This window comes from Rhinolophus sinicus, chromosome 14 (assembly GCF_057876585.1).
Source record: "Rhinolophus sinicus isolate RSI-liver-muscle chromosome 14, RSI-T2T, whole genome shotgun sequence".
NCBI classification, from domain to species: Eukaryota; Metazoa; Chordata; class Mammalia; order Chiroptera; family Rhinolophidae; genus Rhinolophus; species Rhinolophus sinicus.
In genome coordinates, this window is record NC_142514.1 from 38,967,794 (window position 1) to 38,980,377 (window position 12,584).

At 51.9% G+C, this 12,584-nt stretch overlaps 2 protein-coding genes across 2 annotated transcripts in view; one reads left to right on the forward strand and one right to left on the reverse strand.

Moving 5' to 3' along the window:
* The window catches only part of ACOT11 (acyl-CoA thioesterase 11), a 46,337-nt gene extending 42,098 nt beyond the window's left edge, over positions 1-4,239 (forward strand). The window contains exon 16 of the mRNA XM_019742864.3: positions 77-4,239. Within this exon, the coding sequence (XP_019598423.3) occupies positions 77-232 (156 nt within the window). The 3' untranslated portion in view covers positions 233-4,239. The remainder of the gene's footprint in view (positions 1-76) is intronic.
* FAM151A (family with sequence similarity 151 member A) lies at positions 371-11,777 on the reverse strand. Its single transcript, XM_019742866.3, has 8 exons — positions 11,654-11,777; positions 10,441-10,587; positions 6,558-6,710; positions 5,215-5,374; positions 3,194-3,418; positions 2,313-2,452; positions 1,434-1,577; positions 371-1,044 (listed from the first exon to the last, which is right to left on the reverse strand). The coding sequence occupies exons 1-8, from the start codon at positions 11,775-11,777 to the stop codon at positions 371-373; spliced, it is 1,767 nt and encodes a 588-aa protein (XP_019598425.3).
* Between the last annotated feature and the right edge of the window lie 807 nt (positions 11,778-12,584).

The window sequence follows — 12,584 nt, forward strand, 5'->3', positions numbered from 1 at the left end:
CCTCCCCACTCATGTCCACTGGGCTCCCACTCCCTCCCCAGCCCAGCTTCCCTGAGTGTGGCTTTCTGTCCTGCAGGTGTCCTACTACAACCAGGCCACTCCGGGCTTTCTCAACTATGTGACCACCAATGTGGCTGGCCTCTCCTCTGAGTTCTACAACACATTCAAGGCCTGTGAGCAGTTCCTTTTGGACAACCGGAATGATCTGGCCCCCAGCCTCCAGACCCTCTAGTCACTTTCAGTGGCCAACTCACTCCCACCCCATCCTGCCAAGGACACATGTGCAGTGCATTGAGAAAGGCAGACATTTATTTTTCCTGCCTCCCTAATGGGAAGACTTGACCCAGGGGTCCTTCCGTCCACTGGGTGATCAGTTTCTGCCAACATCTGCCAGCAAGTCTTCGCGGTAACTCTGGGGCAGCCTGTAGTAGACCCGGGTTCTGTCCACGGCCCTGGCTGCGAGCAGTACTGTCCGCACAGATGTATAGTTGCCCCCCGTGGAGCTGTGCTCCACTGTGACAGTGGCCCGGGGTGAGGCTGCCAGTAGCCTGGCCACAACTCCAGCCATTCTCTGGCCCAGCAGCCCAGCCTGCAGCTGGAAGGACACAGGTTGCCAGAGGCCCTGGCACAGCTCCAGCATATCTGTGAGCAGCTGTTCCCCATAGCCACTGCCCAGCACCTCCTCAGGCCAGCCTGGTGCCACTGTCACATGGGGGAAAACCTCGGCCACAGCTGTAAGCAACTCCTTGCCAGCCACGTGGCCAGGAACCACAAAACTCCCATGGGAGACTGTGACGCCGACCCATACAGGCCGAGGAAGGTGGCCAAGGGTGGAGAGGTGGGCCAGCACTGCCAGAGACGGCCGAAGGGCTATGGGCTCTGCTATGTGCAAATGAATGCCCCAGCGTCCAGGATGTGTGGCAAGCTGCAGCAGGCATGACTCCAACGTCAGGACACGGCCACCTGGGGCACGTACTATGGGCACAGGGTCCCCAGCTGTAAGCTCCTGGAGGCCAACGTTCAGCAGGATCATGCCTTCTTTGTCTGGAAAAGGCAGTGGAGGCAACAGTGTCTGGAGCTCAGTTATCATGGGGATGTCAGAGGCCCTTGTTAAAGGGGTGGAGGGGTGGTAATGGGCAGCCAAGGAGGAGGACTAGTGCCTCTTCTGTCTGGGATCTGGGGACTAGGTCTGGGCCCTACGTGGAAGGGCTGATTCATAAATGTGCATGGGACTCATCAGAATGACATGAGAAGCCGTGTCCGCCTCACAATGTGGCTGAGGGCTCAAAGGTGCTGGTCTGAAGGCCAGGAGCCCCAGGCCCTTGGCAACACTGTCCTCTCCTACCTCCTATCCATATTGCCATGGTAACAGAATCCCTGCCCCAAGCAAAGGGAAGCCCCACCATTTAGCTGGGGCTGCAGGCAGACCTCACCTGGGAGTTGCACTGTTGCTGTTGTTCCGTTGCCCTGGATGTCAGGAACCAGCCACATCACACTCAGACCATCACCCCTGGGGAGCTGGAGAAGAGGGATCAGGCTGCCCCCTGTGTAGTAGCTTCGCTTCCTTGTGGCATTCACTGTGGGGCCCCAAATAGCCAAGATGAAGTGACCGCCATTCTCAGAGTGCCTTCTGTGTGCCGTGGCTGTACATGCATTCTCTCTAAGCCTCACAACAACCTACCAAGTAGCTGTAATTTCCCATTTTGTAGATTACAGGAAGTGACTTGCCCAAGGTTCTACAGCCAATAAGCAGAATTGCTGGGATTGGAACCTCCCCCTCACCTAGATGGCTCCCAGGAGAGGGATGTTGAATCTGATGGGTCCCCTGTGAGATAAAGCTTAACTGCCTACCCTCCTAGGTTTGGAGTCAGGGAATGAGGGCTTTGAACAAGGGAACAGGTAGCCTCTGGATCACTGATTAGCAGATACAGCCAAGGGGCTGCTCTCTGAAACATTAGAGTGACCCGCAGAGGAACTATACTGCAAGAGAAAGTATATGGGGTTTGGAATTTTCTGGGTTCCAATCTGAGCTGTACCATGTAAAGACTGAACGACTTTATATACATTCCTTAACTGTTCTGAGCCTAAGTTTTCTATCTATAAAATGGAGTCTCTGCTTCATGATACGCAGCTTAGCATATGATACCAGGGGCTGGCACACAGTAGGTACTTAAAATGATTCCCCGTTTCACACAGGATTTCCCCCTTCCGATGCCCCACACCTCCAGCTCTGCGCCAGTGTCCTCCAGCTGCTGCCCTGTGCACAGTCCAGCCCCACTTCCCGTCCCCGCCCTCCCAAAGCCACTTCCTACTGGCAAGCTGCTTGAACTGCGAAAGGACAGGCTCGAAGAGGTCATAGTAGATTTGGTGGGTAGCACAGTTGTCCCGAATGTAGAGGAGGTCGTCCACTGACACGGGGTCCGAGGCACCCTGCCACAGTGTCAGGCTGTACCTGGGGCCCAGAGAGCAGGCTCAGCATCTACCTGGGCCCAGCAAGGTTCTCAGCCCCACTCCTGTGCTCAGAACTGGACCCTAGCTGGGCAGGGGCTGAGCATCTGACTTCCCACCAATCCCTTCTCCCGGAGTACTACCCCGCTTCCTGGGGGCAGAAACCACCACAGGGGCTTCAGGAACTGAAAGCAGAGGCCCAGGAGGAGGAAGGGGATGGCTTACGTGCCTCCTATTTCCTATTTCCTGTTTTAGGAAAACGACAAAGATAGAAAGGGATAGGGGGAGAGGTCAGGTGTGAAGGAGGAAGGGGGAGCCTTAGGACTCCTATGGGGAGTGGTTGAGAAATGTGAGGTTTGTCAGCAGGGAGCAGACTGCAGGAGTGGGGGTGAGGGTTCCTCAAGCCCAATAGGACTGCTCTGGGGCAGATGTTGCAGGTACACTCTGTGTAGTACACAGCTGGCTCCCATGGGAGAAAGCTGTAGGGAGGCAAACTGTGTCTCAGTATAAACTCCAACGGGCAGAGTTATCCACCAATGGACAGTCGGCTGCCTCAGATGATAGTGAGCAGCCCATCACCAGAAGTATACAAGCAGAAAGCAGGGATGTTGTAGAGAATGTGAGTACTAGGCAGGGGCTATACCAGAATCTTTAAGACCCTTTCAGCCATGAGCATCTGGGATCTTCCTGGAGGCATCTGTGCCTAGGGGTGGGTTTGGCAGGAGCAGGGGCTGTGAGTTTTCACCTGTCAGATTGGCTCAGCAGCCAGCTGAAGTGGGGCCAGGCAGCCCGCGCCATGACAGCCCTCACAGGGAAGGTGACCCTCTGCGGCAGCGCTCCCACCAGCTTCTGCATCTTCTCCACCATGGCTTGGGTATAGGTGCTGTTTGGGAACAGGGGCACATAGAGGGTGGTCCAGCCTGGAGACAGGGTAGCCTCAGGATACTTCTCCTGAACCAAGGCCAGGAACCTGCAGAGAATCAGAGACACTGGTCTTGTAGAGCCTTGCTGGCCTTTTTCTCATTTCCTGGTTTGCATCACTGTGCTAGGAATTGTCAGGACCTATTGAATCTACATGATATAAGGGCAGAAGTAGAGTCCTAAAGAGCAGAAGTGACTTGTTCAAGGTCCCACAAATTGGGCATGGATTTTGGAGTCAAAGGGTCTGGGTTCAGGTCCTGGTTGGGACCTGGGGCAGTTTATTCAACCTCTGATTCTCAAAGACAGAGTTCTTTCAGGCTTGGCAGAGCCTCTTAAACATCCCCATGTGGCCAGAGGTGATGAAATCAAGAGCCCTAGGGGTAGAGATCTGGGCTCTGCTTGCTGTGAGAGCCTCTGAAGCTTCAGATTTTAAAATTTCATTCAGATTTTACCCTGATGCAAATTCTAATAGACAAATAAGTTTACCCCTTCCTCTTCCCAAACTATTGAGTAAAATCAATACTCCAAGAAGACAAACCATATTTATCTTGGGTCACTGACCATATTTTTCAAACTTCTGCTTTCCAAATGCACCTCAGTTTGAGAATCCCCAATACTGGATGGATGGCTTGTTGGCTGGTTGGATGGATGGTAAAAAGCGTGGGGCTTAGAATCAGAAAGAATTAGAATCTTTGCTCTGACAATTACTAGACTTAGGCAGGTCATTTAACTTTGAGGAGATAGTTACTGTATTAATAAAATGAAAATGATAGTACCTACCTCATTCTCATTGTGACAGTTAAATGGTATTTTACAACTGAAATACTCAAAACAGTGCCTGGGACACATAATAAACTTTCAATAAATTAAGCCTCAATTGTCAGCTTTCTCATCTGCAAAATGAGGGGAAAATACTCCCAACATCTGGTGCCGCTATATAGGGATTGAATCAGGTGTGTTTTTTCTTTTTATGTGGCCCTTCTTTGTAAACTGTAGAGCACCATTCAGCTGGTATATATGAGGGCTATTGGTGGCAGTGCTAGGATTTCATGGGGGCTGGGCAAGGAGTCAGCATTTTAGACTTTCCTAGCAGGTCAAGCCCTGCCCTGGTCACTGGGGATACAGAGTATCTCAAATGAAATAAGGGCTGTGTTAGAAGTGTGGTTGTCAACCTGGGATGTGGGGCAGTTTTCAGAGGAGATAATGACTGGGCAAAGATTCTTCAGGAAATGGGGGGAAGGCATTTGAGGCAAAGGAATAGCATGTGTCACGCAGGGCGGCCTGTGGGATCTCTAGTCCTGCTCCCCACATAAGAATGCAGAACATGGTGAGGCCAAAATGGAACACCCACGGAGCCATAGATAGGGGAGTCATGCCACTATAGTCTAGCTGGCAGCTGGGTTGGAGACACAGGAAGCAAGAGCCACACTATCCGTAACCTGCCGTCCGCTTCTCTGTCAACCAACCTCACATGCTAACTGTAATCTACTCTTGCTAGCTCAGCCACCATCTTCTTGCTAGCCCCCATTTAATGCTAGCATAGCCATGACAGTTATATTAGTGGCCAATGGCTCACTGGTTACAGCTGACTGCCAACTAGCCACAGCTGATGGCCATCCAATCACAGTTGATGGCCATTTACTACCTGAGCCAGCACCTTTCCACGTGAGGCCGAGAGCCTGGAAACTGCAATCCTGGCTCTGTCCCTACAGCATGTGTGAAGGCTCAGAAGTCAGAGTTCATGGTGTCTCTAGAGGCAAACTTAGGAAGGGTCACCTGAGCACTTCCTGTGCCAAATGAAGGAAGAGGGCTGGACACAGTTGGGGCAGAGAGGGGACCACTCACCGTGTGGCATTGATCTCGATGGAGATGGGCACGTTGGGGCCTCTCAGGATGTCGGCATTGATCCACACAGGCCTCCGGACTTTCCCGTCCTTTGTCAGCCGCTGTAGGAGATCCAGGGAGGGCCCCACGGCCTTGAGACTCTTGAAATCCAGCTTGATACCTGTGGGGAGGTGGCCGAGAGCTTGGGGAACTGGCCCCTCATGCTCAGGAAAGAAGGAACTGGAAGACATGACTTCCTGGGGCGGAGAGCAGGTATGGTGTGTGTGTGGGGGATGGGGTGGGAAGGGGAGGTGGTAAGACGGACCAGATTCTGGCTGACTGTGAAGGGCTTTCAAACAGACAGAACTAACCCAGAGAGGAAGGGCTGCTGCAGGAGTGAGCTCCCATTCCTTGAGGAGAGGAAGCAGAGGCCAGCTAAGGGCTTAGGACTTGGGGCTAGTGCAGGGGTTGTCAAGCATCTGATGAAAAGGGACTGTGATTCTTTGACAGGACAGTCTCAGAGGGTCCTAAGCCACTTGAGCCTGTAGGGAGGTCATTTGGCCTTTGGGAAGGGGCATTTGAATAGAGAAGGGCAATCTAGGGAGAGGATGGACCCAGTGTGAACAGAGGCCCATTCTATTCGGGTGGTGAGGGGCTGGGGAAAGTCAGGAGATGAGGCCGTGAAGTTACAGAGGGATGCTGAAAGCCAGGCCAAGGAGATCATACTTTGTCCTGAGGACCATGGGGAGCCATGGAGGTTTAAAGCAAAGATGCGACATGACAATTGGGATTTGGAAAGCTCACTCAGGTGTGTGTGGTGGTGGCGGTGGTCCGGGGAAGACAAAAGGGACTGAATTTGGAGGCAGGAAGCCAGTGAGGAAGGAGGTCCAGAAGAGATGGTGTGGCTGGGACAGGGGCAGGGGGTTGGATTAGGGTTAGGATTGTCCCAAGTAAATGATGCGGGAAATGGGGGAGAGGGGGATTGTTAGGGTCATGCCTAGATTCTGACTGTAACTGGCAAAAGGACGTGGGAGGAGAGGGTGAAGCTTAGCTTTGAACATGTTTGTATCCAGTTGTGTGGATCCAGGAGGGAACACCCTATGTGTTTGGCACTTGGCAGTTTACATCCCCCATCTCACCTGTGTGTCCAGGACAGAACACCCTCCACATACCCTTTCACATCCTCCATCTCACCTAGAATTAATTCCCTGAGTCCCAGCTTCCGGAACATTGGGCAGGAAAGCCAAGGCAATGGGCAACTTGTGACGGACACTGGACTTACCTCCCAGGGGAGTGATCCCTGCACATGCTCTCTGAGGACCAGCGGGCTGGGGAGCTGGAAGGGGGCCAAGAGAAGTGCTTACCTTTCTGGGAATTGGCCAGCACGGCCTCCAGCCACTGCTGCAGGGTGTTGTCACTATAGATGGCCGGGGGGTGCGCCATGATGGGGAGCCCTGTCTCATTGGCTGTGTTGAGCCCTTCTATGGTGACATCTGCCTCTAGGACCATGATGTTGCCTGTGCAAGAGCCAGAACTCAGTCAGTTCCTTATTGTTTTTTAAACAATAGTTCTTATCATAAAAAATACTTCATGTTCATTATAGAACACTTGGAAAATACAGAAAAACAGGGAAGGATTTTTCTGTCTGCTGAGATGCCGTTTCCAGGCATAGCCTCTGTTTGGCTCAAATAAACTAAAAAAAAAAAAAAAAGAGAAAAAAAGAGAAAGAGAGAGGAAATACAGAAAAACAGGAAGAAAGGAAATAAGGAAATATTCATCTACATTTCCATCATAGTTCACGTTTTGATGTATTTCCTTCCATTTTCGTCAATGTATAGTTTTTACACAGTTGAGACCACACTGCATTTATAATTTTTAACCTATTTCTTTCAACATTATGACGCATTTTCAGTTTTTTATGTCTTTTAAAAGAAAAAGTTACAAATGCCTGTAGGAGATCCAGGGAGGGCCCCACGGCCTTGAGACTCTTGAAATCCAGCTTGATACCTGTGGGGAGGAGGCCAAGCTGAGGTTGCACACCACGATTTAGTTAACCCCCTCCTATTCCTGAGACATTCCTGCAGTTTCTAATTTTTTTGTTAATAATGATGCATGTATGATCCTGGTTTTCTGCTTACTTCTGATTCCTATGTGGAATTTGAGTCAGGACAATGCAGGGTGTCATTTTTAGTCCACATTATCAAATTACTGTCCAGAAAAATTGTTGTGGTTCAGGTTCCCACCTGAAGTGCATAAGCTTGCCCATCTCTGCACCTTGATAGCACTGAGCATTGTTTTTATCTTTTAAATTCATGCAGTTAACTCAGTCAGGGGGATGTCATCTGATAAGCGCTAAGGCCTTTGCAATGGGAAGCAGATGCTGGGAGACCACCCAGCAGACCACTCTGCATTTGGGGAGTGTGGTGGGAGGGTGGGGCTGCTTGCAGCTTCTGCAACATCACTGGCAGTTGGCATCAGCAGGGGCCTTTTCTCCAGTTTATGCTCACAGACTCCCGATTGTTCCTCTTGTCTCTGGCCCTGATCCCCTCCAAGTCCATTCTCTGCACAGCCACTAGAGTGAGTTCTAAACACGTACCTGAGCATGTCACTTCTGTTAAAAAAACAAAAACAACCCCACCCAGTGTCCTGAAAACCAAATCCAAATTCCTTCCTTGTTGTCCTTGTGGTCCCACCTAACAGGGGCCAGTTCCAATCTGGGGGAGGTAGGGGTGCATTAGGAAGGAGCCGGAACTGGAGCCAGATCTGAGTCCTGGGACCCGCTGGCACTGCTGCTTCCTTTGAGACACCGTGAGCCCCCTGAAGACAGGGTCACGTCCTACTCAATTCTGAACCTTCTTCCTGAGATTGGCCCAGAGCAGGGGCCCAGCAAATACTCAGCAAATTGGATTAAACACTGATGGAAAGTGCGTTCTGGACCTAACCTGCCTCCTTGCAATTGCCACCTGAGTCCAGCTTCTTCCTAGAAAAATTTTCCGTTGTCATTAAAAGCTGTTACCCGCCTTCCAGATGCTGAATCTGGGGGTCCAACTTGCTTGGGGTGGGGGTGGGGGGTATGAAGAATGAGTAGGCCATGAAGGAAAGATCAGGTTCCTGCAGCCACAGCAGGAGCCCTGGTCCTCAGGGGGCACAGTCAGGAAGGAGTGTTGCTCTCCAGAGGGAACAGACGGGAAGTTACCAAGACCCCACCCCCACCCCCAGGATCTGTACACATCCCATCCAGGCAGGAGAGCACTGTGGTCGTGTGCAGACCCTAAACCCATTCTGTTAGCTTCCAGTCCAAGCATTCACACTTGCAAGCTATGTGACCATGGGCAGGTTACTTGGCCTCTCTGTGTATCCTTTTCCTCGTTTACTAGAATTAAATAGTAAAATATCCCTGGTTGGGCATTCACTATGTGTTAATTATTATTTACATGGAGTAGTTCACTTAACTAGGGTAACCATATGTCCCCATTTGCCTGGTATATTTCTGTTATCTCTGCATAATTATTACTGATCTCTTTCACTATAAAAATTGCCCTGGTTGGGACAATAAATGATATAGTCACCCTACCAAACCACACTTCGCAGAGGGGAAAACTGAGCTGCAGACAGGTGAAGTAACTTGTCCCAAATCACTCTGCTGGTACGTTAATGTCCAATGTAAAATTTGAACCCACTTCTGTCTGCTTCTCAGGCCTTCACTCTGGCCCCTCCTCTCCACATGGATGTACAGTCATGTCCGCGATGACGTCACCCGTTTAAGCCTACCACTGGCTAACTAGCAGGATCCCCACCCCAACTGTGGCACCACCCTCCTCCCAGGGGCCTAGCCCAGGGACCTGGCAGGACTGTCAGGAAGAAAATTGGGACTGGGGTCCTCTCTGGACCTCGAAAGCTATGTTAAGAGTGCCTCTCCATGCTTCCGTGCTGTCAGCACTGCCTGGGTGGGGCCTTTGGCTTTCTTCTCGGCCCAGGTCCCAGCCTGGTGGGATTGGCTGTCTGCTACCTCAGGGCTGACATGGGTTGAGCCAGAGAGGTCCTCCCTCTCTGGCCTGGTTCCCTCAGAGGGAAGGGTCTTTTTCTTCCTCATCACCAAAGTCTGACCATTAGCCTCCCCATCAGAGGAGGTCCCTGAAATACAGCAAACTGGCTCCCCCCATCCTGTGGTGGCCTCTCCGCTGTTGACTATCAGCCTGCCTCCTCCAGGAAGTTCTCCCTAACCCTTCATTCAGTCATTCAGTAAACCTTTCCCAGGTACTTACTCCCTGGCCGTCTGGTGTGGTGCCCTGTGGGAATGAGCCAGACCTGGTGCCTAGGCCTTGCTCTGCCTCAGACCAATTGTGTGACCTTGGACAAGACGCTCTTACACTTTGGACCTGTTTCCTTATCCGAAATTGAGGGATTTTGGTTAAGCAGGGGTTCTGAAAATGTCCTGAGGCCAGCAGTATCAGCTCACCTGAGAACTTGTCAGAAATGAACATTCTCAGGCCCCACCCCAGAATCACTGAATCAGAAACTCTGGGGGTGGGGCCAGAAATCTGTCTTCTGAAGCAGGCTCAAATTTGAGGACCATGTCTTTCATTTTGGATAGTTACTGCTTTAAGAGTTTATCAGCACGTTCATGAATGTTCTCTACTGAGCATTCTAACAGCCCTGAAGGAGAGGCTGTCTTCCTGTTGAACTGAGCAGGGCAGAGCGTGGGGCCAACTGCTCTGGGTTCCTATGTTGGCTGAGCCACTTTCAGTGTGACCTCGAGCAAGTCACCCAACTTTTCTGAGCCTCCTTTTTATTTCTGTCACACTGTACCTTTGAAACAGGCTGCTTGTGGACCCAGGAGAACCCATGCTCCATAGTGAGCAATCACTGATTGGTTGCCATAATCATTCTGAGTTGGAGACTCAGAGTTACATGATTTGCTTAGGTTTTCACAGCTTGTGTTTGGTAGCCCTCGGCCACAAACTCACATTTTCTGGCTTCCTTAGGCTTTGAGGGCAAAGTCCTCCTTAGCAAGGACAGTAGTCACCTGACAGCTGGGAGGAGGGCAGGACATGATAACTTTGGAATCAGACCTCTGGTTCAAGTCAGAGCTTATCAGCTGCACAGCCTGAGCCAGTCACTCAACCTCTCTGAGCCCCCACTCATAGTGCTACCTCACAGGTAGAGTTGTCTTATCCCAACCTCTGCTTTCCCTCCATCTCTTCCACTCCCACCCTGGCCCATCCCAGCCCTCACAGCTGGACTTACTGTTCAGCGCAGCCCACATCTCTTTCTGGCTGTTGGCAGCGTGGTACCAGGTGACCAGCAGGCTGTCCCGTTGGCTGATCTGGCCCAGGCTCAGCAAGTAGTCCAGCATGTCTGCGTCCGGGCGGCAAGCCGCATCCTGCTCACAGCCTAGAAGGAAGCCAAGGAGGCTGCCAGCATCAGTTCTCGCCCCAGCCCAGGAATCCCGTCCATTACCCACTCTTCCAGCATGCCATCTAGCAGAGACAGTGGGCCCCCAGAGTCATCAGTGCTGCACAGGAGGGAAATACATGGGCTTCTAGGTGCCAGGAAGCTCCTAACCAGCCTGGGACAGTCAAAATGTTTACAGACAAAGAAACATTTAAGGGGGTCTTAAAAGACACGTGTAAATTTGACTAAAAAGGGGATCGGTTATTCCAGACAGAAAGGACATTATAAGCAAAGACTTGGCTGCAGGAAGCAGTGTGGTTGCCTAAAGGAATGGCCATTGGCTTTGTACAGATGGGAAGTATAGAAATGGAATAAGGCAAGATTGGAAAAGAGGGTTGTGATCAGGTTGTAAATGGCCTTGAACTCCAGAAGAGGAGGTGGACATGTGCTGAGGGCAGCGAGTGAGTTTAGTGTTTAGAATGCTCTCACTGGCAGAGAGAGACGGAGTGAATGGGGAAGACTGCCGTAGGGGCCCAGGAGGGGTGCAGGAGGAGCCTGGAAGCCTGAGAAGGTAGGGTGGTAGCAGATAAAGGGTAGCAGGCTGAAGGCAGTACCCTCAACGTGCAGGGCCCGAAGAGATAAGCCTGAGGCAGGACGCGTGGAAGCTGCTCCCAGGTCCCTGTGTGAATGAATGGAGGAGGCACAGGGGCGAGCAGGTGTGGGGATGAGTTTGGCTCAGTCTGCTGAGTTTGAGATGCCCACGTGACTTCCAAGAAGAAATGTGTCTGGGGGCACAGAAGGGAGGTCTGGGCTGAAGACCAATATCTGGTGTGGTCTTAAGGCAACTGAAGCCTGGGGTAGGGAAAGAAGTCTAATGGAACCCTCTGCTGGGGAGAAGTCTTGGTGTGGTTGGTAAGGGAGAGGCAAATGGAGGGGTGGCTGGGGTTGAGTCTCGGTGGGGATACAGAATAGAAGAGCTGTCCTGCATGGGGACAGAGCCTTGCTTGAGACAAGGAGTGAGCAATGGGGGAAAGCCAGCATGATGGCATGGCGGGGAGGCCCCTACCTGGCTGGGTGACCTTCTGCAGCGTGAAGCACAGGACCAATCCAATGACACACACCAGAATCAAACTGGCAACGCTGGCAATGATCCACTTGGTCTGCTTTGAGCACTCCTTCAGGTAGGCCATGACGACTCTCTCTGGAGAATGCCTCCCAACTCCTCAAGGCCCAGAGTCCCTGACTGCTCTTTAGCTGGGGTGGGGCGGGCGGGAAACAGGAGCCCCAGCAGTACCGAATTCTCCCCCGGGGCAGGGTAGCTCCTGCAGGTGTGGAATACCCCAGACCACCCCCTCTCTCCTCCTCCCTGCTCCTCTCCCCTCACCCTCCCAGGATCTTAACGGTCAAGCAGAAAATCCTGTCACCCCCAATATGACCTTTGAGCACGCAGAGGCAGCAGAGAATGTTGGCCCAAGGCCCACCCCCGGCCTGTCTACCCCTGCTTAGGAGTTGAGAGACCCTGTATCTAGCCTGCTTTTCTGGAGACCTGCAGCAAGTTTCTTCCCCTCTCTGGCCCTGGTTCTCCTCTTTGTAAAAGGAAGCAGCTGGATTGTCCTTTTCTCTTTTTGCCCTGCCCCAGGAAGTCAAGAGCAGGCAAGGGTTGGTGACAAGGACAGATTAGGTCTGCCTGATGAACTGAATTTTCCTTCCATCCCTGATTGTGGCTGATAGATTATCTACTTGAGATTGAAACCGATAGGCCTGGCCTGCTGGCCTGGGTCACTGTATGTCACTCCTGGGGCAGCAAGTCCATGGGGAGGGGCTGAGTCACCACCTCACACAGAGGGTGTCCTGGGGGCCCCGGTGTCGGAAGGAAGTTACAGACTCCCTACATCGATGACCCTGGAGTTTAAATGAGTCCAAGAATCACCTGTAATGCACAGGGACTTCGGCTTATAGAGGTTCACCGAGAAATCCAGCCGGGCTCCTGGCGATTG

Coding starts and splice junctions, on each gene's coding strand:
- FAM151A (XM_019742866.3), bottom strand. CDS start 11,777: ATGGCCTACCTGAAGGAGTGCTCAAAGCAGACCAAGTGGATCATTGCC. Junction 5,375..6,557: donor GCTGGCCAATTCCCAGAAAG/GTAAGCACTTCT, acceptor ACCTCCCCACAG/GTATCAAGCTGGATTTCAAG. Junction 3,419..5,214: donor ATCGAGATCAATGCCACACG/GTGAGTGGTCCC, acceptor GATTCTCTGCAG/GTTCCTGGCCTTGGTTCAGG.